Here is a 27,337-nt window from a genome sequence, read left to right as displayed (position 1 = left end):
TTAGCGAAATTATGCGAAGCACCCAAGGATTGGTCTTACGTTCTCGATAATATAGAATACGCTATAAACAACACAATTTGCCAATTAACTGGAACTACTCCCAGCAAATTACTTTTCGGTGTGGACCAAGCAGGTAAAGTGAATGATAGCGTACGACCAATTCTTCTCGATAATATTGATCAATCGAGAGATTTAGTTGCGATAAGAAACAATGCGTGCGCCGTTATTGATAAGATGCAAGATCGCAATAAATTACTATATGATCGGCGTCACAAACCGAGCACTCAATATGGAGTCGGAGATTATGTATTGATTAGGAATCACGACGTTACGCCAGGAGTCAATAAAAAGTTAATACCTAAGTTTAAAGGCCCATATGAAGTAATTAAGGTGTTAGATTATGATCGATACGTAGTCAGCGATATCGATGGGTTTCAACGAACACGTATACCCTTTTCGACGGTTGTAGGGCCCGACCAAATGAAACTCTGGCCAAATAATCGTGATGACTAATTATTTTATCTCATTTTATGTTACAATTTTATTTTTTTTTTTGTGATTCCACTTTATCATATCTTTGTATATCGTTTCTTTTGTTTATTGCTCTGTTAGTCGCTGTGAAATCGACTTTGACCGAGGACGGTCATAGTGTCAGAATAGGCCGAACTGTAAAAGAAACACCTTGCGCTGCCTTGTATACACGCGTGTGTCCGTTGCGCGAGGAAGGATTGTCGTTCCTCAGACAATGTTGTGGCGCGCGGTCGTCGCCCCGTGTTTTTCGACACAATAGCTGATCGACGACGACTCGCGCTATAAGGTCAGAGTGAAAAACCGCCGACACTGGTTTTCGTTTTGAGTTGTCCGTTAAGCGAGTTCAGTTCACGTTCAGACTTGGCAGAGAACATTTAATAAAGCATCTTTCTAAATTACACGATTTAGCTTCCTGAAAAGACCCTTCCACTCTACAAACGAGAGTTAAATGTTTCGAACGCAGAGAAGGACAGTGTATGGGAAAGAAAGAGCCGCGAAGAGTCGCGGCCGCCGGCACAGATCAAAGCCCGCGTGAGCGCAGTCCTTTAAATGAAAAATTTTTTTTTTTTTTATTATGTTAATATAGCAACTGAATGTTGACAGTATAACGGTCCAATTAGCGATTGGCATTTTTGAGCTGATTAGAGAGCCAATCAAGACCCTCGTAAAGTCCATCTCCACTTGTGGCACACGTTGCTTGAATGTACCAGTTACGATTACGCAGAGAATGCAGGCCCAACTTGTCAGTAATCTCTGCCGCATTCATTGCATTTGGGAGGTCCTGAAATATTATTTATCGATTGATTTCTTATTGTATAATGACTTTGTCATTATGTTTTTCTTGGCACACATCCAGCTTACAAATATAGCATATGTTGTTTACACAACAAACATTAACATGCCTTAGATCTTTTAATGCTTTACGCATGGCTATATTAGAACGATGTATGTGCACAACTGGTGTATTAATACTGTAAAGAATATACATACTTGTTTGTTAGCAAATATAAGGAGTACTGCATCTCTAAGTTCATCTTCCGCTAACATTCTCATCAATTCTTCGCGCGCTTCACCAATACGTTCCCTATCATTACTGTCAACGACAAATATCAGTCCCTGCAAGTAGGTTCAATCCATGAAAAAAAGGTCCATTATAATTCATCTCAAGTCAACTATGAAATAAATATATATTTTGACTATAGGAATTTGCAACGAAACAGAAAAGAAGGGGCTACTTGAGTTTAATTTTAGTTCAAATATAACATGATCAGTGTGAAACGTGATTGAGCGAATAAATGCATTATACATACTTGTGTGTTCTGGAAGTAATGTCGCCAGAGAGGTCTGATTTTGTCTTGGCCACCCACATCCCATACAGTAAAACTTATATTCTTGTACTCAACTGTTTCTACATTGAAACCTAAAATTCATAATTTTGCATGGGTAATCTGTATTCTATCTTCTCCATTTAGTAGGAAAAAAGTTTACAAAATTTAATCCTGATTAATGCTACCCGTTACTCTTAGTTCTATCTGACATAGTTGAGGATATATTTTAGGATTAGATTTTATATGTAATCAACGAGGTTAAAGAAATGTAGACGGCAAAGTTACCTATAGTGGGAATCGTAGTAACAATTTCCCCTAATTTTAATTTGTACAGAATTGTGGTTTTACCCGCTGCATCAAGACCCACCATCAAAATCCTCATTTCTTTTTTGCCGAAGAGGCCTTTGAATAACGTTGTGAACATATTCCCCATGATTGGTGCTGGTTATGTAAATACCTGTAACAAAAAACAGCACACAAAAACTATATTAGTAATTAATTTGTTAAAGCCTACCACGCTTAAAAAAAACTGTTAGAAGACATTGTACTTCCATTGCACTTTGTGCGATGCAAAATCAAATCACTGTTTCAGTTATATGCTACGAGTAACAACATCATCGGTTTGTTCTATTCTATAAATTATGTTAGTTAGACAGACTTTTTTAAACAATGATAAGCAATTTCAAACCTTTCGCCAATCTAACCAAAAATCAGCATAAATATTTTTAAAAAATATCGAGATACTGATAAGTTAGTGTAGGGGCAAGAGCATCAACTACAAGGGAACAAAGATAATAGAAAGAATATATCGTCGGAGAAGTTATAACTAGCACTTGTTCAAATATGACATTTAAAATTAGTATATAAAGAAATTAACTATGTATGCCTGACATATGCAAGTCTACGATGTACGACCAATCGACGTGCAACAATACTCAGGCCTTTAAACTCTGTTGCTGAAAGAGATGAGATATTTTCAACAGGGCATACAGAATAAATGAAAAGAAAAAAAACGAAAAGGACAACGGACGAAAAACCGTGTGAATTACGAACTTGACGGAAAGATAGAACTCATGTACACGAAACACTACAATTTTTTAGACAGAGCGGACGGAGCAGACACATGCGTAATGTCCTTATACGCCGCTGACACAAAGACTAAAAAGCTAACCTGCACATTTACGAAGAGCGCGCGATAAAAAATCGAAAGAAAGAGAAATAATCTCGCAAACAACGTGGAATATAGTTTTCACATTGACGAACGAAAGAGAAGGAAAGAACAAAAAAAAAGGGGGAATGTGTAGAGGCACGCACGAGATGCTCACGCTGCCCGCTATTGATTCTCATTTTAATACATTGCTATGATTATCGGACTAGCATACCGTCAGGGATCACTCTAGAGTTTTTCGCCGGTGGTCTATGCACTTTTAAAACGTGATCGGCTAGCTAAAACGCCAATACCGAGGTATTGCAAGCAAGGCGGAAGATATTGTGCGGTTTGCGAAGCCACTGCGTACACCCGGTTGTCTGTCACCTTCGACCTACTCCCCAGCGAATCGTCAAAGGTTCCCCGCTCAAACTTCCATTATTTAGAAATGTCGTCTGATTACCGAGAGCTTCTCGTAATGTCAGGCCGCCCGTAGAAGCCACTTGCGTTACTTACGTTTCAGTAAAAAAGATTATTTTCACGAGAAACGATAAAACATAAAACCAACACTCTCGAAAAGTACCGTATGTCAAAATGGCGGACGTGGAAAGGATTCATGCCTTATGCCACGTATAGGGCCCTCGAAATTCTCCGATTGGTTACACCGGTCACGTGACAGTGAAAATTTACAATGATTTCCGTTTGGTACACCAGGTGGCGATACCGAGGTGCGACTCGTGTAAGTTATCAAAAATTCCATGAGTGTGTGGGTGAGTAAGTGAACCGTGCATTCGTAGAATGGCCCACGCTCATGAAAGCGAAAAGGTGCTCTTCCGATAATAACGTTACAGGACAATGAAGAACTTAGTCAATGACCAGAAGATGCATTAGCGTAAAATTCGTAGTTTTCTTTTATGTCATACAATTTCAAATTCGGTCTGAATAAAACACTATATATATACACAAAGTATGATATGTATCTAGTCGAAGCATATAGCGTTGATTACACTATTAACATGGAAGTCAATCAACAAGGCAGAAAAATGCCGGTAATGTGGGAAAGTGGACAATTACGTTCTAATCCCTGCGTTGATAACTTATGAATTTTAGAATTCCAGGATTTTTATTATTTACAGTCGGTGTACAAAGTATTCGTACACCTTTTAAAAACAAATAACATTTTTAAAATTGGTTCAAACGGCTTGAATTTTTTGGAGATGTTAGAAGGATTAATTTACTAAGAAATGCATACATTTTTTTTTAAATTACTATTGGTCGTAATTGCGAAAAAAAAGTAGGTCACGGTTTTTAAGTTTTTTATCTGTGTCTGTAATGAAAATTTAAAAGGTGCCTTTTGTAGATCTACGTAAGTTTTATACGTGCAGAAAGTTTTATCGAAATCGATCGAGGTTGCTATGAAATATAATTGATTGAAAATAGTAAAAATTGTAAGAAACTGCGATCTAAACTCAAAGATTTTTACACCTTACAATGCCTATAGTATTTTTATGCGTTAACTGATTTCAATGAAACTTTCCACATGTATGTAATTTACTTAGATCTACAAAACGGATCTTTTAAAGTTTCATTACAGACACAGATAAAACCAAGAATCATGACCTATACATTTATCTTCACAATTACGACTACAAGCAATTTTTTAATCCTAATGTCTCTAAAAAATTCAAGCAGTTTGGTTCCATTTTAAAAATGTTATTCGTTTTTAAAGAATGTACAAATATTTTGTGCACCGACTGTATCATTTTATGTTCCATCAGATTAGTAAAATGATCATTGAGTTTGGTGAAATTTTTATTAAAGATTAATTTTATTGAAACTTTTATTTCATTCTTTTACATAAAGTTATGCATAAATTTAATTTTTAACTGTAAAAATATATTTTAATGTATAGCTATATATAGTAATTTTTTATTTATTTAAACACCTGGGTTACAAAACTTTTCATCTAATGTTCCTTCTCCTAAAAGTTCACATTCTTCCACATTGCATGGAGTATCTGTTATTATCTTTAATGTTTCAATAGACTGTCCAGGTTTCCTGATTTTGAAAATGTAAATGGAATTATGCATTGAAAACAATATTAATTTCATCTAATAACACTTTTTGTCCATTTACTTTGGTTGAAAGGAAATTGTAAGCGTACAGTAACAGCTACCAATATGCTTGCTTAATAATTTTCCTTCATTTTGATCAACTGCAAAGTCTTCATTATTATATTTACTGTTTACTTTAAATTGGTAAACAGACACTATATTAAATTTAAATAAATTAATATTTTATAATAGAGGGTCTGATCCACTTAACCGACAATGTTTACATCGACACCATTTCACCGCTATATGTTTTCACAGACATTCTGTTTTCATTGACATTCTGATTTCAGCAACATCAGTTTTCATTGACATACTGATGTTATTGACATTAGTTTTCATGGACATTTGTTTTCACTGACATTCTGATTTCACTAACATTCCGATTACACTGACATTTGTCTTTATCGTCACTTTATTGTTACCAACATTTTGATTTTGACTCACTGCCAAAATAATATCGCAGTTTCCAAATAGAATAGAATGTCCATGAGTCGTTTATGAAAAAAACGCAAATCGAATTGGTGACAACAAAGTGTCAATGATGACTAATATAAGTGGAATCAGAATGTCAGTGAAAACATATAGCGTTGAAGTAGTGTCGATGTAAACATTGTCGAGGAAATCATTGTCGGTTAAGTGAAATGGACCCATAATAGAAAATAGTTCATAAAATAATTTGTTAACTGTAACTATACTTGATAAGTTTTCTAGAACCAATGTTAATTTTTTGGTTTCGCACACATAGACAGTACCAAAATCTAATGTGTATGATGACAATTTTAACGAAGGTACCCATATTTGTAAATTTAATTCCACTTCCTGTAATTATAAATAATGAATGAAATAAGTAATGAAAAACTATGAGGAACAAATTAAAATCTTGAACTCAATTGAAAAAGTAGCAAAACAGTCATATGTATATTTTAATCTAAGTCAGGCCTGCTCAATGATGGCTCGTGGAACAGATGTGCTTCTCCTCTTTGCCTGCTCAGCGAGTCAGTCTCCACCATGTCCACTCTGACTTTTCCTATGGCACGATGCTCACGATCGCTGCACTGGCAGTTTACTCACCATTACTACATATTCATGTACATGTACATGCCGAAGGAAAAGTCGGAGTGGACATGGTGGGGACTGACTCGCCGAACAGGCGAAGAGGAGGAGCAACCACATCTGTTCCATGAGCCATCGTTGAGCAGGCCTGATCTAAATTGTGCACTATAAATTTTGCTCATTATTCTGGCTAATTTTGATGGGAAAACATAAAAGAAAGATTCAAGTTTCAAACCTGACTGTTGTTGTCTGGATATATAATGAACAATGGCTCTTTTAACGTTATTACTGAACTAAGGAGGTCTTGTGCTTTGCTTGTGTGCAATATAGTATGAATTAATTCATCGTCCACTTGGCATATAATTTCTACCTACAAAGACAGCATTATTTAAATCTTCTACATACTTTGTTACAAACAGACACTTTTTTTTCTTACCTCTGCACATCCATGTCCATGTATAGAAACACCTACCATTGGTATGTATGGATTGCACTCAGTGTATATTGAAGTAGATTTAACATGAAATGGGTAGTATGTTTCCAAAATAACGTTTATTGCAGTACTCTTGTTATTATAGAAGAAGAATGATTTGCTCAATCTGGAGTTGGGTATAATAACATTAATGCAGGATCAGAATGTTTTTATGTACATTAAATAGATATTTCTATATATTAAAATTTTTAAATCTTGTTCATACTCCAACTTTTTTAATTTTGTGTGCATCACATCATTAACGCAACATATAAATGTTTTATCAGCCTTAGGAATATCATAAAGCAACAGTGGTTGAACAATAGTTATTGCAACATCAAATTCTATGGGAGACAAGTATAATCCATCCAATCTAGAATACTGATTTTCTCGATATCTGAAAATTAATAAAATGTTTAATATTTAAGTTACATAAAAAGTTACAAATGTATACAAACTTATCACTTGGTGCTATTCGCAGCAAACCCAAAACCTTGCAGACAAATTCTCCTTCAAAATTTCCATTGGATACACATTTGTCTGGATATATACTTATATTAATTGCATTACTGTGTTTTGGCACTGTGAACATTTCCTTAGGTGCAACCTAGAGAAATATTACACAATAAATATTTTATGTTGAAATACATTGATATAAAAATTTCTAATGGTCTTACAGTGCAGACGTTATTATTCATTTCACCATAATAAGGAAGCACAGAAATCCTACAGTCAATATCTTCTTTCTTTTCTATTTCATTTTGTTCTGTATCTGTGTATGAACTTATGTCATCCTTTTTATGTACCCGTCTACACCTGAGGGATGTCAGAATCCTTTGGATCGTGCACATGGTTGATCGTTCAGCCTCTTCTGAATCCTCATCGTGCAATGGCCAAGTTGAAATAGCTTCAGATTTTCTAAAGAAATTGTGGACCATGTTTGATATTGTGTAATAGAATTCTATAAATTAAAATAAAGACATTATGTAATACAGAACTTGTTTGCAATACTCACACACAACGTTGATCAGAAGTGTCTATTTTACGATCAGAGATATCTGAAGATGTTCTTAACAAATCCGCAACACCGTCAGTGATTGAAATAGAATCATGTGTGTTTGGGATTTTCGATTTTCCTTTAACGGTTACGTCAGGTTTCACAGGCGTTTCAGTCTTGCTTCGAAATCTGCAGTCTTTCAACTCATTGGACAATTCGTTCGTGAATGGAGTGCAAATGTCGTAAACAACATTGATGGATGGGACTTTTTCAGTCATAACGGGTTTAATCAAAAACACGTGCCAATCGATCGCTATAGGTATAACACTCGTATTTTTTATCAACACTTTCCTGGACAGTAAGCGGTTCCCCATGGGTTCTAATCCATAACTGTAAACAACAATATTTAATACAAACGTAAATTGTTCACAGTTTTTCTATGGTCTTCAGAAGTCAAGAAAAGTTTAAATCCGAGATTTAAACTTTTAGAGATTTATTGTAAGTTAAGTTAAAAATTCAATTGTTTTGGCTCTTGTATCCCTGAGTCCAGGAGTCCTTCAACTTTGATCTTTGGATTTCTAAGTACAGGATCTTTTCTGGTTTGATCTTTGGATCCTGAGTCCAGGATTCCTTTTGCTTTGACTCTTGTGTCCAGAGTCGCCAGATCAGGGAAATTGACTCAAATTTAGGGAAAAAAGTTACCTTCTCTCTGCCAGTACCGGATTAGTCACGTGAGATTGTGACACATGCACGACAGAGACGAAATGCGTAACGTGACGGGACCGTGTTGGAAGTGTGGCTGAAGAGGAAGGTACAGTGGGAAGACAAGTCTTAATCTGGCGACTCTGCTTTGGTCCAGGACTTCTGTTTTGATCTTTGGATCCATGGGTCCCGACATTGTATACAGGTTTTGCACTCCAAATTCACCCTTTTGCAAGCCAAATTCATCCTTATACAAATCAATTTCACCCTTTTGCAAATCAATTTCACCCATTAAGAATATTTAAAATTAAGGACACTTGAAAGCATCTCTCTTGAGTTCAGAAGAAATCAGCATTGACAGGAGGGTTCAGCGAAGTGCGAACTGTGGTTAATTTTGGACAACACAAGTGTCCACAAGACACAGGAAGTACGTGATTTACTTAATCAGACAAGGCATACTCTACTTTTTTTTCCACCGCCATATTCTTCAATCATGAACCCCATTGATGAAGTTTTTTAAAAAATCAATTTCTGTACGAGAAATATGCTAGCTGATTTTTCCAAATCATGAATATTTGGTAGATGTCATAGTAGCTCTTATTTAGCTTTTATTTTGACGAAAATTCTTTCAAAATTTTATTTATGACTCCTCCCCCCCCCCGCCGGGTTGTTCCAATTAATAAAAAAAAAAAATCGGTGCAAAGTTTGAGCACGATTGAATAACGGGAAAACGTGCTCCCCGATTGTATCAAAAACTACGTTCAACAAAACTTGTAGATCTGGACAGGGTGCGTCTTTTATGCCTTATTACTTTTTTTTGTAAAACAAACGGTTTTCGATAAAATTGAGAAAAATGTCAGACCAAAATAAAAATATATTTTTTTTTTAATTTGACAATTGAAGTGTATTTTGATTGTAAAAACGATTTTATGAGCATTTAATGAATTATTTTAACGTTTAACACGTTAAACGCCACGCCGATTTTACGTGCCGTTCCGTTCACACCACAGTTAGCTGTCAAGCGGGCCCTCCCGGGCTCACCTTTGTTAACCTTGTTTTAATAAATTACATGAATGTTTTTAAATATTATATTCTTTTCCTTAAAGCATTGACCAAACAAAATCCGATGTCGCCTAAATTAAATATTCAGTCTCACAAGTACGTAAGGACCAACACGCGCGCGGCGATAACAAGAACGAAAAGTATGTCTACCGCCGGTCAGTACGGACAGTTACGGAAAGTTATCCGTGGTGTTCAAACTTTTCACAAATTTTTTTTATTAATTGGAACAATACTAGTGGGAGGGGGGCATAAACACAATTTAAAAGTCGAAAGTAAGAGCTACCCTAATGTGTACATTATGCATGTGTCTACACACAGTTTTCATATGTTACGAGGGTTATTACTCTAGGAATATGGTTTCAATTTATTAGGTACGCGGACGAACCTAATGCGAAATTGGGGAGCCGCTAGGATTATAGACGTCGAGGACGAAGCTGATGCGAAATTAGGGAGCCTCTAGGAATGGAGTCAAACGCAGACGAACCCGGTGCGAAACCGGGGAGCTACTAGGTGGGTGAAACTTCGTGAACGAACCCAATGTGAAATTGGGGAGTCACTGGGAGAGACGCGCAGATGAACCGAGATTGTGTAACAGCGTGGACGAATTCAATGCAAAACTGGGGAGCCGCTGGGGGGTAGGATAACTCACAGACGAACTTGATGCGAAATTAGGGAGCTGTGGGATGCGGACGAACCTGATGCGAAATTAGGGAGCCGCTAGGATGGTATAGTTTTCGTGAACGAACCCAATGCGAAATTGGGGAGCCACTAGGTTGAAGAAATCTCTGTTTGGACTATGATATGTCGCGGACGAACCTGATGCGAAATCAAGGAGCCGCTAGGATAGTTAATAGGCCTCGCAGTTAATGTAATTTGATTGATACGACCCGAGCGGTAAGATTGTATCGTGTGGGAACGTTCAATTATTAGATTTGGATATTGGGCAATAATAATTAAGGGCTTTATTGATTGCGCGATTTACCAAACAAGACTAATATATTCTGAATTAAATGTTGTGTTACAAGTGTTGGTGTCGCGAATGAATTTAAAGTAAGTATACAATAAAAGAATTGTTACCTAGAAGATGCTCAGTGTTGACGAACTGGCAATGTGGGGTCTAAGGGCAATTGTTAGATGCCAAATAGAAATTTACCGAACTAACGGTATCTATTAGGTTAAACTTTGATTCGAAAGGGACTTTAACCCGATCTCACTAGAATTGACTCTTATGAGTGTGACACGACGTGACTCTACTCGTGACTGCACGACTACTGACCGAAGAGAATGAAAATAAACGGGTTTATACATCCTAAAACTCTATGGGGTGCTCTGTTTATAATTTGATGTCACGTAGGGTCACAGTCTCGTTTTTTGTCGCTTCTAATTAAAAAGGGCCTCAGTTAGATTTTGTTAAAAGGTGTTAATAAGAGGTTATCTAGGCTATTTCCTATTAGAAACTTAATTGACGGATTCCAGAAGGGAGTGTTCTAGAGACTTTCATATTCAGAAATCATACGGTATCTTTCGATAAATAAAAGGGACGTTTTTCGTTCTCAGGAAAAGAGATTAAAAACTCTAATCGAAATGAACGAGGAGAGCTTCTCCAGACGTAACACATACACGAATTATGAATTTCATACATTATAAGTTTAATGAATTGGTAATTACTTTTAAATTTAAGTATTTGATGTACACGGTGTCAAAAAATTATATGTCACGGCCACCATAGCGTGATTCTACACCTACGATTTGGTGGAAATTGACATAAAAAACTCCCCGCAAGATTGACCTTGACCTTGAAAATTAAGGTCAAAAAAACAAAAATTTTTTTAAATCGTGTTCTACTGGTCATAAGGATCAACTTTGTGAAAGAAACCATGGGACAGTTCTCTTAAAAAATGATGTTGCATTTCTTATAATTTTTGCAGCTTCTTTATTTATAAATTTTTTACAGCGGGTACCATCAGTAAGCTATTTCGTTGGGTATGAAATTATCATAATCATGATACTCCTATTTCCCTAACTACAGAATGAAAGAAAGAAGCTGCAAAAATTATAAGAAATGCAACATCATTTTTTAAGAGAACGGTTGAGATGCGCCCCATGGTTTCTTTCACAAAGTTGATCGTTATGATCAGTAGAACACGATTAAACAAAAAATTGTTGTTTTTTGACCTTGATTTTCAATTTCCACCAAATCGTAGGTGTAGAATCACGCTATGGTGGCCGTGACATATAATTTTTTGACACCCTGTACATCTTTGTAATAAATAAAATTTTGTTACAAAAACTTTCTTAAAAATACTTTATTTGAAAAAGGGTGAAATTGATATGCGAAAGAGTGAAATTGACTTGCAAACGGGTGAATTTGGAGTGCAAAACCTGTAGATCCAAGTCGGGTTGCTGAATTGATTCCTTTCAAATTTCTATCTGATTTGAGCTTTTGAAAATCTTGTTCGATTCGGTGCAAATCTTTTGATCCCCTAATTTGAATCTGCTCTAAACTAATCTGAATCAAGTATGTCACTCTTGATTGCTATAGCGGAGTTCAACTTCAATGCAATAAGGCTGGGGTAGTTGTGTTTGAACTTTGAAATTTGAAATCATGTAGACTATTTTTATCTTCCGATGAAATAAATGTTTTTCTTACTTGAGAACGGGTACCGTAGTTGAACTATTCTGTGCAATTGACAATGATATCGGCAGTCCAATAACTTGAACGTAGATAGCTAATGTATATCGAGGTAAACCGGTAATACTAATTTCTAATTCGTCGACGTAAATACCCCATGTATCAGCTAAGACGTATATATCTACGGGTACTGCTGCGAACGGGTCTAGATCGAATCTTAAGGGATCTACATGAATTATAACACCTGAGTCTGGTTGCTTCACTCGGTACAACGATTCCTCTAATGATGAAGCAAAATAACTGACGTCATTTTTTAATCTTAAGTCATCGCGTAAGTAATACGGATTTCCTTTCATAGTTTTGAAAGCTGAAATACAAATATATAATCACAATTTTCCTAATTTTGTACAATCTACGGCAGAGGTCGGCAAGACCGAGCACATTTCAGTCGATTTTCGAGGGCTACGCCCCGATCGGCCTTCTTCCGATCGCGGCCTCGCTCCCCGTGACAGTCATAGTGCTCGAGCCACCTCAGGCGCGTACTAGGGCGACACCTGTATTAATAGATTTCCTCATTACCGAGGAGGTACTATTGTCAATGCGGTTTTTGTTTTGTTAGTGGTATACCCTGTAAGCCTATTCCACTATGTCACGTGATAATTTCCGAAAAGAAGTATAGAAAATAAATTTGAAAAATAAATTCGGAAGATGAATTTCAGATCGCGACATTTTTTAGGACAGAATAACAAATTGTTTTGCGTGTGATACTTTATGAACATTTTACGTTGCGTTTAGATGTATATTTATAAAATAGAGAATAGATATAATTCTCTTCTCTCAGAATAAATATTCACTTCTGACTGCATTGAATGCTCGACTGTAACTGAAAATACTGTATCGTTCCTTGCCAATCAGTTCTGTGATTCCATTCTTAGTTCTGGGATTATTTTTGTTATTCTTTAGAGATAAAAGGCGCGTTGAGGACAGCTTCGCGTTATTGCCGCTGTACTGCCGCCGCGATGCATTGTCTGGTTTTTCCTTTTTATGCACTGTAATTTTTTTCCTATAGCAACGGGACTTTGGAATATTGAACTTAAATGTACAAAAGACAATAAATAAATTTTTGAGAATTTTTCACGCAAGAAAAATAGTCCTAATTTAAAGTTTTCCAACCTGTGGGTTCGACGAGCCTCTCCCCCATTCAAAGGAATGTTGTACATACATTTCTAAGTATTCGCGTTCATCAAACAAAGTTAGCAAAGCTTCTTACGCTATTTAAAGGGTAATAGCAAAGAAAAGTAAACCGATCACTGAGGGTGACTTCATAAAGAAATGTCTCATTGAAGCGGTTAAATCCTTCGGAAATACTTTAACAATTGAACAAGCTGAGAGCATCCCGTTAAGTGCAAAAACCGTGAGTTCCCGAATTTCAGATATAGACGTAGTTGTTATTTCTCATTGTATCTGGACGAAATGATTTTTCGTATGTCGAGGAGCTTTTGGATCTCGTGGCTTTTCATGGCACAACGACAGGTGCAGATAATTTCAATGCAGTGGGGCACACTTTTAAAAAATTTCAAATTAATTTTTCAAAATGCTCTGCAGTGGTAACCGATGTTGCAAAATCCATGACAGGTAGCAAAACAGGTCTGTTCGGGCAGTTTAAAGGTCGCGAGTTTACGTTCCCAATGATACATTGTATCAAGTAAGAGGCCGCCAAGAGCCGCAAGAGGCCTCATCAAGAGGCGTTATGTGGGAAAGATATTCGATTATCTTTTGCCATGCGAAAGGTAACAACAATTGTGAATGCCATCAAAAGCGGAAATAAGTTTTTGTCTCACAGGAAATGTATAGATTTTCTTGAAAAGCACAACACTGCTTACACTAACTCAGTGCCGCGCTGTACGCTGGCTCAATGCAACGCAATTTTTAAATATGTAAATTCTTTGGTATAAGAGAAGAGATCATCCTTTTCTTGCAAGAATATACCCATTTTAAATTCTGAAGAATATTCCTTTTCATTGACAGATGTGAGTTTCCTTTGCGAACTTTCACTTATAGTTGACCTTACTACATATTTAAATAGCCTAAATATAACATTGCAGAAACCTGGTCAAACCATTTGTCAGTTATGCAGTCATGTGGATTCTTTTCATAGAAGGCTGGTAAAAGGCTTTAAATGTCATTCTAGTTTAGATCAGAAAAATTTTCTCTTATTCCCGCCTTGCAAGATAACTTCTGAAGAATTCGGCACTAAATGCGATTTTGATAATCATATTCATATTCTTCAATCGGTGACAGATCAGTTCGATAAGCGTTTCACTGACTTCGATTCGCTTAGAAATGATGTATAATACTCTTTGAGAATTATGTACCTCACCGTCAAAATCGAAAGTCACCCTTGAGTACCGCATAGAATTTTGTAGTCTTCAGCACGATATTTCTTTAAAAACTAGAGAAGGAAAAGGAGCCGAATTCTTCAAAACTTTGGAAGAATCGAGATATCTTTGCCTCAGAAATTTCGCACTCAGAATTTTCTCAATGTTCGGATTAACTTATTTGAGCTAATGTTCGCTCTCCAAAATGCGGTACATTAAAACAGAAAAGCACACAAACTTGAACGATACTTCGCTATCGTCAGGAGTGCGAACAGCGACGTCCAGCCTTCCATTCGACATTTCCGATTTATCCAGCACGTTTAAAGTTTAAACGTACGCCGAAATGATTTTTCCACATCTAAATCAAATATTGGCGATAAAATTAAAAGCTATTTTCCGAAATTACCATGCGACATAGTGGAATAGGACTACAGGGGATACCAATGACAAAAAAAGAAACGCATTGAAAATAGTACGTCTGCGGTAATGTGGAAACCTATTGATAAGGGGGTCGCCCTAATGCGTAACGCACAGTTCATACGGTACGCACCTAAGGTGGCTCGAGCACTATAATCGTCACAGGGAACGAGACGCGCGGCCGGAAGAAGGAGCCGTAGTCCCCGAAAATTGGCAGAAATGTGATCGGTCTTGCCGTCTTCTGATCTATAGAATGATACAGTGAATTCTCTATATATGTCGCCGAGGCATGGCCGATAAATGTCGCAGAATTATCCCCACTACCGCGGGGTATATCCCGTGAAGGGCCGTGAAGCTCGAGAGACCTCAGTCGCCGAGGAGTGTAACATAATATTGGTCGGGTATATCAATGTGAGACCAGGAGACCACTACTAATCCACTAACAAAACTTCTTTATTTTTCATTATTTTTTTATGGAACTTTCGCTAACATATTTGTGGCATTTTTATAATGAAAATGATACCAAATATGATATTCCGATGATGTTTACTTGTGTAATGAACGATTAAAGTTTCGAACGCAAAGAAGGACAGCGTATGGGCAAGAAATATGTAGACGCGGAGATTCGAAGCGTTCTGTAAATATCATCGGTATTATATCATATTTGGTACCATTTTCATTAGAAAAATGCCACGAATATGTTGGTGAAAGTCCCATGAAAAAGTAATGGAAAATAAAGAAGTTTTGTTATTGGATTTGTAGTAGTCTCCTGGTCTCACACCGATATACCTGACCCGTGTTATCTTTAAATTCCTCCGCGACCAAGGCCACTCAAGCTTCGCTGTCCTTTCCTACGTTCGACACTGCATCAATGAATAGTAGGATCTCCTGAACGGCATTTGTCGCTGTGGCTTTGACATGTATAGTATAGGACGAATATGTTTACATTCCTCGACGAACGAGGCCTTGGCGGTGTGCATCGTTGTCCTTTTTACGTTCGGCTCGGATCAATGAATACTCCTGGACGATAAACGACATCAAGACCCATGTCGTTGACATATATCGAGAATTCATTGTATGTAGAACATGAATAGCTTCATGATGAGGGATTATATTTTTGTATTTCACCTTCCAAAACATGAAAGAAAATTCGCGTTACTTACGAAATGACCAGATGGATTACATTTTTGAGTCGTTATAATTGATAATTGATTTACCGATTATGTTCTTATTGTTCCCAAAAGCTTGTTTAAATATGAACTTTATACGATCTTCTATTATCTGCCTCTCGCAACTACACTGAACGGGATAAAAATTCTTTACGGAGATCCAAAAATTTGTTGGAATTGCAGTTTCATTTTTTATTATGAATGTCTTCTTTTCCACTAAAAAATATTTTCACCTCAAATCTGTCCCAGTATTTGAATATTGTACATATAATTAATATACCTTTTCTTAGTGACACATTCAGAAATTCGATTACTACTGGTTGCGTTGGTGATGGCAAGGTTGTTTCAGAAAATGGTACCACGTGTCCACTGAACTCATTTTCCTCTACGTAGTTTCCTTCTCCCGTCGTGAAATTGTCAATCTATTATTATTATTTTAGATAATATTTTTTAGAAACTACTGATGCAAAGCAGTTTACTAAGAAAGCTAACTAGAATGACGAGACGCGTCCTTTCTTACTTTTAAATTCTTTAGTGTGAAAACACCCTTGGAAATGCGTTTTTTATTTATGTATTTTAGAAGCTTCGATAGATCTTAGAAAATAACCATCGTAAAAATTTAACTTTTTGTGAACAGCATTTTTTTAAAATACTAAGAATAATTTCCCCAGAGAACTGGATTATGTATCAAAGTCTTAAATACTGGAATAAATAAAAAACATGTGCCGATCTTTTGATACTTACACAATTAAATTATACGTTCGCAACTTCAAGAATTAGATGCATAGTTCTGAAGATATACTAAGTATAAATAAACGTAGCGGAAAAAAATTTTCTTTATTTTAGCTACAAATATTAAAGAATTTTATCATATGCTTTTACGGAGCATCAATTTTCTTAGCTTTTGTTTTAAAACAGGAAAACACATATTGACCTCAAAGTGATGTTTTCACCCATAAGAATTAATCAGGAGCAAGAAAAATTGTGCTGTAGTGAAGAATTTTCGTATTATTGATGTTTCATTCTAAAATCGTTTACTTTAATGATTTCTGAAGTACGCGTGCTCAGAGGAGATTCCACCCTCGATTCTACCGCACCCATGCCTGACACCAAAGTACCCACAGAAACATCTTTAAGAACATCTCCTTGATCCAGATTCGTGTTCATTAATTCCCGCTCCTCTCGCATTTTATACTTGTCCAAGAGTTTCTGAAAAATCGGTCGTTAACGGTTCGTTTTGCACAATATACAATGTCTAATCGATATATGTCCAAAATACGGGTCTGGCCAGGGATATACAGTGAGTCACGAAAGTATTTGAACACTTACCATGAAATACTTTATTTATTCTAACAAGTATATTACACAATACTTACAGAAATATTATTAACATTGTAAATAGGTATGACTCTCTAGATTATAAAGGTCAAGTTTCAACTGAATCGAAATATGTATACAATAGTTATGAATTATTTCTCACAAACATAAACTTTGCTGATGCCACAAAAGTATTTGAAGACACAGAAATGAGCTCTAAGAATGAATGAAAACAAAAATAATACATTCTGGAATAAAGTAATCTTTTCAGATGAATCGAAATTTAATGTTTTTGGATCGGACGGACGCAGTTTTGTTTGAAGACAAGCAAATACTGAAATGGAAGTGAAAAACTTGCGTGCTACTGTAAAACACGGGGGTGGTTCAATTATGATCTGGGGGTGCATGTCAGCAGGCGGTACCGGGAATTTGGTCTTCATAGAAGGAATAATGGATAAATACAAATATCTGAACAATTTTACAAGAAAATTTAAAAGAAAGTGCAAGAAAATTGGGTATGTACGAACACTTTTACTTTCAGCAGGATAATGATCCTAAACACACCGCAGGAATCGTTAAGGATTGGATCATATACAATACCCCTACACATGTTGGTCACACCACCACAAAGTCCCGACATTAACCCGATTGAACATCTATGGGCAATAATAGGAAAAGGATTAAAAAAATTAAATATATCATCCAAGGCAAGTTTAAAAGAAAAAATACTCGAAGTGTGGAATTCTATATCTCCGAGTGTTACAGAAAAGTTAGTAAACAGTGTGCATACTCGCTTACAACATGTTATTCGTGCCAAAGGTGGACCTACTAAATATTAAAGCTTTAAAAATTACCTGTTCAAATACTTTTGTGGCATCAGCAAAGTTTATGTTTATAAGAAATAATTCATAACTATTGTATACATATTTCGATTCACTTGAAACTTGACCTGTATAATCTAGAGAGTCATACCTATTTACAATGTTAATAATATTTCTGTAAGTATTGTGTAATATACTTGTTAGAATAAATAAAGTATTTCATGGTAAGTGTTCAAATACTTTCGTGACTCACTGTACATCGGCTGGAAATATTATTTTTTGATACACAGCCGAACGTAGAAAAGGACAGCAAAGCTAGAGTGGCCTCGGTCGCCGAGCTTTGGGACCCCTCACGGTGTGTACCCCGCGACAGTGGGGATAGTTCTGGAACTTTTATCGGCTAAATATTTGGAACATATATCGAGTAAAGACTGTAGTCCTTATTTTTTCTTATATTTCAGCGAGACCTACTGTTCCTCCCTTCGACTCCTCCGCCATATCAAAAGCCATTCTCAAGCTATCAACGCGCCATTCGACTCGAGTGAAACTTGTTTTCCACTGAAAAACTCTGCGATCATTTTGGGGAAAATAAAACGCCACGTGCAGTGGCTCGATGGAACACTCGATCGTCAACAATATGATTTTTCGCATGTGGTCGATGAAACAGGGTATGTGTAGAAATTGTACGATTCCCTGGAAATTCCAATTTGTGATTTATTGCCATTTCATACACTCAGTACATACATACTTCATAAATTGAATTTTCAAAATTGATGTCAACAATTGGGCAATTAAAAACTTGGAAATAAATACATACTAGAACATGAAATGCATCCTTCTAGTTTTATGTGGGAATGCAAGCAGTTAATTTCTTTTGTTTCATATTTTTCGAATGTTTGAGTACAAAAAAGTTATTAGTTCCTGATCTAGTGTTGGTCACTGTACGATTAAAAATGTTTAAAAGAGAAATATTACACCTCCTTCACTGGCACCACAGTTATTTCTATTTTTTTCGTATTTTTAGCGGCCACGACGTCATTTTGCGGACATAAGCAAAGTTTCAACTTTTCCGCGTCAGCACCGTTGGCTTCACCCCATGAGAACTTCACAGCTTTATCAGCAAAATTTCTCGCTACAAATACATACGTTTCTTCGATGCCGATGTACAGAGTCCTGTTGAACTTATTATTATGATAATGTGCTTAAGCAAATATGAGGGGTCCGAATCAAATGTGTACACACTTTGTAGATCGTAGTCTTCGAAGCGAACATTTTACTGGCTGGAAAATGTTCTTCCTATAATTAAAAGAAAAATCTTAACAGTCTCGTTCTGGCAACCGAAGCGATCGGACGTGTTTACAATTGTCGCGTGCCGCTGATGAGTTCCATATACCAGTGCGAAGTCAGTGACGTCGTCTAGCTGTGTTGGTAACACTAACGCATCTGTGTGAACCTACAAGCTGTGTTTACGTGCGAGACGCGTGTGCGTGTGCGTGAATCGCCATTGCGCTAAACAAAACGCAACACAACGAAGAACCTGTAAACGAAGAAAATCGCACCCAAAATGATAGTAATCAGTACATCCCAACGGTTAAAAACCATACCTCCCCAATTAACTCCACCGAATCCAAAGCCTCATATACAAATGTCACGAAACGGGAAGACATCCCGACTCAGGAACAAGCCATAATCCTACAGTCAATCGACGGCATCACAATCAAAGAATACGCTCGGGCGATCGCAAACATAGTAGGACCTAAAGCCATTAAATATCTATCAAGAATATCCAATAACAGAATATGCATGTACTTGGACAACAAACAAACGGTTACAAAATTAACACACAAACACAAATCGGTAAACATAAACAATATAAACATAGAAATCAGACCGATGGTTCTACTAGTCCAACGTATTAACTTATACTATCCAACGTCGCGCCTATTATTCCAAATAACCAAAGAGAATAGAGAATATCTTTAAGAATAATAACAACTTTGACTACTCTCAAAAGTCACTCCACTAAAAGCCGGAATCACAGACTTGGATTTATCTCACATCCTGAGTTTCAGGAGACAAGTTTATGTCGACCCGGAAGATGCCAAAAGTATACCGTCCACTTTTACAATAACAGTAGACAACATTACATATAGAATATTTTCTACAACAGAAAAACAGACATGCTTTAAATGCCAACAAGAAGGACATATCGCAAGTCAATGCCTAAACACAGTAAGCCCAAACACATTGAATCCGCAAGCCCATACACAAGCACAAGCGCACCCAAATCCATCCCCATATATGGAGATGGATGCCCATATATCCATCTCCCTCAAACACCGATCCTACAACTGAAACCAAAACACAAACAGAAACGGACATCACCGAAAAAACTGAAATACAAACACATAATACTCTCGGAATAGACAAATCTAAAAATAAGGATATAAAAGATCCAAACAGATATAATACAGGGAAAACGACCACCATCCACAACGTCCGAGGAAAGCATGATGAATTTAGTGAAATTAAGTGATATGGAACAAAACATGGTCACCAACAACCCAATACAAAACGTAACAGAAAAACATCACAAAAAGCCCACACCAATCTTCAAAAAACCAAAAACATTCTCGTTAGATCGAATCGACGAGAAACTTGATCCAGGAAAAAGAATATATTAACGACACAAAACATAAACAAATAATGGACCTCCAATTGAAAAGCTTTCTGGAAAATGCAATAGGAGCACACAATCCGAAGGAAATATACAAACAACATACCAGCAATATACCAGCCTTAGCCGAATTATTAATAAAAATTCACCCCTACTTAAGGAACGGTCAATTAAAATCAGAATACGTAAGTTGTATAAGAAAATGATTCAAGACTCATCTAAACAATCTGTACTCAACTGGTCATCAGAAATGGACAGTGACATATCAAGTTAAAAACCACCAATTATTACCAAATAATTAATTAACAAATAACTAGCCACACCATGAAAAATTATTGTCCAATTATTCAATGGAACATAAACGGATATTACGCCCATTTAGAACAACTACAAATCATTGTTAAACAGCACAACCCAGACATTTTATGCCTCCAAGCAACAAACTTCAAAAAGGAACATAATCCATCACTAAAAAATTATAGTCTTTATGTCAAAAACAAAGAAAACAATAACTACGCCAGTGGTGGAGTTACCATTGTAATTTCAAACAAATTCTCAGCCTCAGAAATCTCACTAAAAACAAACTTGGAAGCAATTGCAGTAACCATCCATTTTCCAAATCAAATCAATGTCTGTAACGTTTACCTACCAAATATAGCAAACCTCTCCAGCTTCAAGATATTCAAAACTTAATAGAACAAATCCCTCCTCCCATAATTATAACAAGAGACTTCAACAGCCACAATCCACTGTGGGGATCAACCAGGATTGACATCCGCGGAAAGATAGTTGAAAAATTATTACAAGACCCAAAATTAATTCTATTAAACACAGGTCAACCTACGCACTTTAACGCCAGCAACGGCTCATTTAGTGCAATTGATCTGACTATTTGTGATACCAAAATGGCCCAACGCTTAGAATGGGATTGAATAGATAACCTTCAGGACAGTGATCATTCAATGTAACCCACTCAAGGTAACCTACGAAGACAATTCCTCTTCTTGTCAATTCTTACAAACTTCCAAGTGGAATTTGGACAAAATCGACTGGGAAATATATCAAAATCAGATTAAAATATCTCTCATCCCAATAAATAAAAATGCAATCAACCCTATCAAAATCAATGAAACTGTCAGGGAATTCGAATCATCACTATCATCACCAATGCAGCAAAAGGGGCCTCCGACTCTACTGCAAGAAGAACTACAAAACGTCATAACAGGCGTACGACCCCCTGGTGGAATAAAGAATGCGAAAGTGCATTAAAAAATAGTCATCACGCATTCAACAGGGTCAAGAAAAACCCCTCTACCGAAAACTTAATAGAATACAAGAAACACCGTGGCAAGTTTCGTAGAATAATCAAAGAAAGAAAGAAACAATCTTGGAATGAATATGTCTCATCTATAACAAACCAAATCCCCGCTAAACAAGTGTGGAAAAAAATCAAACAGATAAATGGGAATAACACATATTTTGGAATGCAATACCTCCAAACAGACAAAAATCAAATAGTGACAAACGCAAAGGAAATTGCCAATACCCTCGCCGAGAAATTCAAATCAAACTCCAGTAACAGTAACTGCGCCTCAATTTTTCTTTCAAACATTAACGAATGTGAAAACGAAATAAAAAAGAAGCTTTGCTACAAGAGGGATAAAAGAGTAATGGACCCAGTAATAAACTAATATGAAAGAATTAATCAATTGCCTTCAATCAACAGAAGACTCATCACCGGGCCCAAATAATATTCCCAACAGATTACTAAAAAATCTCCCCACAGATGGGAAAAACTACTTACTCCAAATATACAACTGCATATGGACCCATGAGGTTTTCCCTGATAACTGGAGGAAAGCCATAGTCGTTCCAATCCTCAAACCAGACAAAAGTAAATATAAACCAGAGAGTTATCGCCCAATCGCCCTAACTAATAATATGTGTAAATTACTGGAAAAAATTATTAATAGAAGACTACGTTGGTTCCTTGAAAGCAATGACCTTTTATTACCAATCCAAAGTGGATTTCGCGAATATCGCTCTACAATGGATGTACTTACTAATGTGCACACAAGTGTATGTGACGTTTTTCAAAAAATTTAGTCTTTCATTGCAGTATGCTTGGATATTGAGAAAGCGTATGATATGATCTGGAAACCGAAAATCATCAACACCCTCGTGGAGGTAAATATTAATGGTCCTATGCTATCCTTTATCATAAACTTCCTATCAAACAGATCCATTTAAGTAAGGATAAACAACATGCTATCTGATCCGATGGAAGTTGAAAATGGGGTACCTCAGGGTTCAGTCCTCAGTGTCACGTTATTTTTGCTTGGAATCAACGACATAACAAACGGCATGAGACCACCTGTAAACGCACATCTGTATGCTGACGACCTCACCCTAACATGCAGTGGGAAAAATACACGCGCACTAAAAGAAGTACTGCAAGCATCGATCGATAGTCTGCAAGAATGGTCCCATAGATCTGGCCTCAAATTCTCACCCCATAAAACCCAATGCATCCTGTTCTCCAACAAATCCAGTCAAGAAACACCAACATTAATGATGGAAAACAATGAAATCAAATTCGTTGACAATATCAGACTCCTTGGATTATTTTTTGATAGGCGGTTATCCTGGATCCCCCACATAAAACTCGTAAAAAATCCCTGCACAAAAAGGTTAAACATTATAAAAGTGCTAGCCAGCCACAAGTGGGGCTCAGACCAAACATCAGAAATTTTACTTAAAACATACAATGGATTAATCAGGTCCAAGATAGATTACGGATGCATTCTGTACAACTCAGCAAAACCGCACATCTTAAAAATGATTGATCCCATTCAGAATACAGCACTACGACTAGTTATGGGATACCGTACATGCCCTATTAGCGGAGTACTATTTGAATCCGGCGAGATATCACTTGACCAGAGGAGGAAATTCCTAAGTATAAAATACGTACTCAAAATGACTTCCACCCCTAGAAATCCGACCTACCGCTACATATTCGATAACAGATATTATGAACTATACGAAAAAAAACCAAAGCGGCCATCACCACTATATGTTACAATCAATAAATATTTCCCCTCAATCATGACACAAAAAGAAATCATCATAGAACGAAAACAAGATAAAATTCCACCCTGGCACATCAAAACTCCAGAAGTAGACATATCCCTGGCTAATTGCAACAAGAACCTAAGATCAAGACTTCAATATAGGACCAGGTTCCTGGAACTTAATAGCAAATACGAATCCTGCAAAAAACTTTTCACCGACGCATCCAAATCTAAACAGGGTGTAGGATACGCAATTATTACAGAGGATGACTTCAGCAAGAAACGCCTACCTATACAAACATCCACTTTTACCGCTAAAGCCTATGCAGCACACGAAGTGTTCCTTCTCGAGAATTTCTCGAAAAATTTTATAATTGATTATTTCTCATTTCTCGAGAAATTTCAGTATTTCTCGAGAAATTTAAATCTAGGAAAATTCTTATGAATCTCATTTATTTTATAACATATAAATTCTTATTTAAAACTTTAGAAAAACTGAATACTGAATTGAGTAATGAGTTTCTTGTTGTTATTAAAGAAGAAATATCTAAAAGAAGAGACAAGATTGTTGTATCCCTTATAAAATATATGCATAATCCAGAATCTCTGAAAAAATATTCAGAAGATAAATTTTTTTATTTAACATCTAAGGCAGATATGTATAAAATGGCAAAACAAATTCTAAGCACACTTTTTGGAAAATATGACAATGATTCTTATGAAAATAGTGAAAAACTTTCAGATTCTCAGAATGAGGAACGATCACTGGAAAAACAGTTAGAATTAGAAATTGCAAATAGCCTTCAAGAATTTAGTGTTAAGAGTTTAGCGGTAGATGAAAATAAATTCCGGACTTTAACAAAGGAATTCCAAATTGTTGAGTCCACTGAAAAAAGACCCAATCTAAACCTAAAAAAAATCTTAATTTGCACAAACATCCGCAATTTAACTATTCTGTACCCTACACATTTCAATATTTATTAATTAATTCAAATATAATTTACTGAATGACCAGGATTATTCAAGCTATGTTAAAACAACTGTGCAAATTGACCTTAATTTTCATTGAGGCGGAAGTTATCTCAAAGCGTATACACATTTTTTGAATCGGCGAAAGGAAATCGTTGGAATGTCATGAACCTTGTTGGCCTGATTGTTGCTACACTGATTATATGTTCCCACGGGAGGGGTTCAAACTGTTTTAAATTTATTATATCGTAGTGGGAAAACAGCTCTTCTGTTGTCTGCAACAATAGCTCCGTACAGTTCAAAAATTAAAATGTTGAAATTGAGAAGTGATCATCGATTTACATACTAATTTACACAAGCAGCAATTTTTAATAGTCTCATAGGACACTTGTCTGATGTCATCTTTCTCCCACACGCAATAATATTCATAACTCGAAGTCGACTCGATAACACTTTCAAACGTTCCACTAACTTCGGTATCACTGTAAGGAAGTTAAGAGTGTAAATACATATTTCCTTCAACTCTAATACAGTGAATTTGCGATATATGTCGCCGAGGCCTGGATGATAAATGTCGCGGAATTATTCCCACTACTGCGGGGTTTATCCCGTGAGGGGCCAAGAAGCTCGAAAGATGTCGGTCACCGAGGAGTGTAACATAATACTGGTCGGGTATATCGGTGTGATACCAGAAGACCACCATTAATCCAGTAACAAAACTTCTTTATTTTTTATTTTTTATGGGACTTTCACCGACATATTCGTGGCATTTTTCTAATGAAGATGACACAAAATATGATATAATTTCGATGATGTTTACTTGTGTAACGAACGATGAAAATTACTTCCCATTACAATTATGTTTACGGAAAATTAGTCTAAATATGATCCGAATGATAGAGTATTTGGTATCATTTTTATCAGAAAAATTCCACAAATATATTGGTGAAAGTTTCATTAAAAAATGATTAATAATAAAAAAAGTTCAAGTTTTGATGTAAAGGCTTGAGCTCACGCCAGTCTCTCTTTCTTCCCCATATTCTGTCCTTCCTTGCGTCCGTAACTTTCATCGTTCATTACACATGTAAATGTCATCGCAATTATATAAAATGTGCTAAATTTGGTATGTTGGTGAATGACCCATAAAAAAATAATGAAAGATAAAGAAGTTTTGTTATTTTAGTATGTATTATGTTTACACTCCTCGGCGACCGAGACTACTCGAGCTTCGCTGTCCTCTTCTACGTTCGACACTGCATCAAAGAATAGTAGGATCTCGTCGGCAGTATTTGCCACTGTAATTTTGACCAATAAAATATAGGACGAAACTATTTACACTCCGGTGAGTGTCGCTGTCTTTTTCTACGTTCGGCGCGGATCAAAGACTCCTGGAAAATAAGTGATATCAAGACCCGCGCTGCTGACATAGAACGCGAATTCACTGTAGTATGAACGAACTTGAAACCAACGCACGTTTTACTTTCGGTATCGATATCGTATTGAAACCGGACTTCTATGTCAGCGACCCAAACATCTACGGACTTCCGATTGAATTGCCAATAATTATGTGAGCTTAAGAAATATTTATTAAAGGTGAACAAAACCCAATGTATTACGCTTAAAGCTATGCGTTGTCTATTGGTGCAAGCCTCGGTACGCAGTTCCAGTTCCTGCGAGATGGCTGCGAGAGGTATGTCCTCCACGTATAATCTAAAAATTATTGAAAGGAACCAATGACGAGAACTCATTACGTTATCTCATAAGTACAGTGAATTCCCGATATGTGTCAGCAACACAGGTCTTGGTGTTGTTTATCGTCCAGGAGACACCTATTCTTTGATCCACGCCGAACGTAGAAAAGGACAGCGATGCTCGAGGGGCCTCGGTCGCTGAGGAGTGCAAACATAACACGGCACGGGTATATCGGTGTGAGACCATGAGACCACTACTAATCAAATAACAAAACTTCTTTATTTTTGATTATTTTTTATGGGACTTTCACCGACTTACTCGAGACATTTTTATAATGGAAATGATACCAAATATGATATAATTCTGATGATGTTTACTTATGATATACTCGATCCGTATTATGTTACACTCCTCGGCGACCGAGGTCTCTGAAGCTTCTTGGCCCCTCACGGGTTATACCCCGCGGTAGTGGGGATAATTCCGCGACGTTTATCAGCCATGCCTCGGCGACATATATAGAGAATTCACTGTAATGTCGTTTTTTAAATCTATCTTTCAACGAAACAGCTAATGTACTTATGTGTATTTTTAATTGTCGGAGTATTGACCATCATGTGTTATGTCCTTTTCCCTATCTTTCAACGACCTTTTTTATGTCATTCTCCAAAAATACATAAACTTTCTCTTTGAAACATAGATTATTTATGGGATGTCCTAATATTAATTAAAATATAGATCCATTCCATTTTGGTAATTAAAATAAGAAGGGAACACACCAATATCAG

The 27,337-nt window shown here is 36.5% G+C and overlaps 3 protein-coding genes across 3 annotated transcripts; all 3 read right to left on the bottom strand.

The window, feature by feature from the left end:
• Positions 1–1,066: 1,066 nt before the first annotated feature.
• Arf79f (ADP-ribosylation factor 1) lies at positions 1,067–3,630 on the bottom strand. The gene is made up of 5 exons (XM_076790190.1): positions 3,242–3,630; positions 2,145–2,316; positions 1,842–1,951; positions 1,522–1,647; positions 1,067–1,312 (listed from the first exon to the last, which is right to left on the bottom strand). The coding sequence occupies exons 2-5, from the start codon at positions 2,290–2,292 to the stop codon at positions 1,148–1,150; spliced, it is 549 nt and encodes a 182-aa protein (XP_076646305.1). The 5' UTR covers positions 2,293–2,316; positions 3,242–3,630; the 3' UTR covers positions 1,067–1,147.
• A 2,413-nt stretch (positions 3,631–6,043) lies between these two features.
• Positions 6,044–7,015, bottom strand: LOC143355541 (uncharacterized). The gene is made up of 5 exons (XM_076790431.1): positions 6,872–7,015; positions 6,610–6,772; positions 6,409–6,543; positions 6,219–6,326; positions 6,044–6,175 (listed from the first exon to the last, which is right to left on the bottom strand). The coding sequence occupies exons 1-5, from the start codon at positions 6,895–6,897 to the stop codon at positions 6,044–6,046; spliced, it is 564 nt and encodes a 187-aa protein (XP_076646546.1). The 5' UTR covers positions 6,898–7,015.
• LOC143355539 (uncharacterized) lies at positions 6,981–25,937 on the bottom strand. The gene is made up of 13 exons (XM_076790430.1): positions 25,876–25,937; positions 25,207–25,354; positions 25,032–25,135; positions 19,118–19,313; positions 18,612–18,833; positions 17,041–17,211; positions 16,523–16,549; positions 16,283–16,424; positions 16,051–16,218; positions 12,057–12,318; positions 7,661–8,032; positions 7,323–7,563; positions 6,981–7,252 (listed from the first exon to the last, which is right to left on the bottom strand). Exons 1-13 carry the CDS (start codon positions 25,935–25,937, stop codon positions 7,019–7,021), a joined length of 2,349 nt encoding a protein of 782 aa, XP_076646545.1. The 3' UTR covers positions 6,981–7,018.
• Positions 25,938–27,337: the final 1,400 nt, after the last annotated feature.

The sequence above is a fragment of the Halictus rubicundus genome, chromosome 7 (genome assembly GCF_050948215.1).
Source record: "Halictus rubicundus isolate RS-2024b chromosome 7, iyHalRubi1_principal, whole genome shotgun sequence".
Taxonomy (NCBI): Eukaryota; Metazoa; Arthropoda; class Insecta; order Hymenoptera; family Halictidae; genus Halictus; species Halictus rubicundus.
This window is presented reverse-complemented; position numbering and strand designations above follow the sequence as displayed.

Excerpts from the sequence above, each read along its gene's own strand:
- LOC143355539 (XM_076790430.1), bottom strand. The coding sequence starts at position 25,937 with ATGAACGATGAAAGTTACGGACGCAAGGAAGGACAGAATATGGGGAAG. Across the intron at positions 25,136-25,206 it reads ATTGCTGCTTGTGTAAATTA|ACAACAGAAGAGCTGTTTTC; the intron begins GTATGTAAATCG and ends CTATTGTTGCAG. Across the intron at positions 7,253-7,322 it reads TGAATAATAACGTCTGCACT|GTTGCACCTAAGGAAATGTT; the intron begins GTAAGACCATTA and ends ATATTTCTCTAG.
- LOC143355541 (XM_076790431.1), bottom strand. The coding sequence starts at position 6,897 with ATGCACACAAAATTAAAAAAGTTGGA. Across the intron at positions 6,327-6,408 it reads ATCCAGACAACAACAGTCAG|ATCAGGCCTGCTCAACGATG; the intron begins GTTTGAAACTTG and ends TGCACAATTTAG. Across the intron at positions 6,176-6,218 it reads TCCGACTTTTCCTTCGGCAT|TGCAGCGATCGTGAGCATCG; the intron begins GTACATGTACAT and ends GTAAACTGCCAG.
- Arf79f (XM_076790190.1), bottom strand. The coding sequence starts at position 2,292 with ATGGGGAATATGTTCACAACGTTATTCAAAGGCCTCTTCGGCAAAAAA. Across the intron at positions 1,952-2,144 it reads TACTACGATTCCCACTATAG|GTTTCAATGTAGAAACAGTT; the intron begins GTAACTTTGCCG and ends TATGAATTTTAG. Across the intron at positions 1,313-1,521 it reads TTATATTTGCTAACAAACAA|GACCTCCCAAATGCAATGAA; the intron begins GTATGTATATTC and ends ATAATATTTCAG.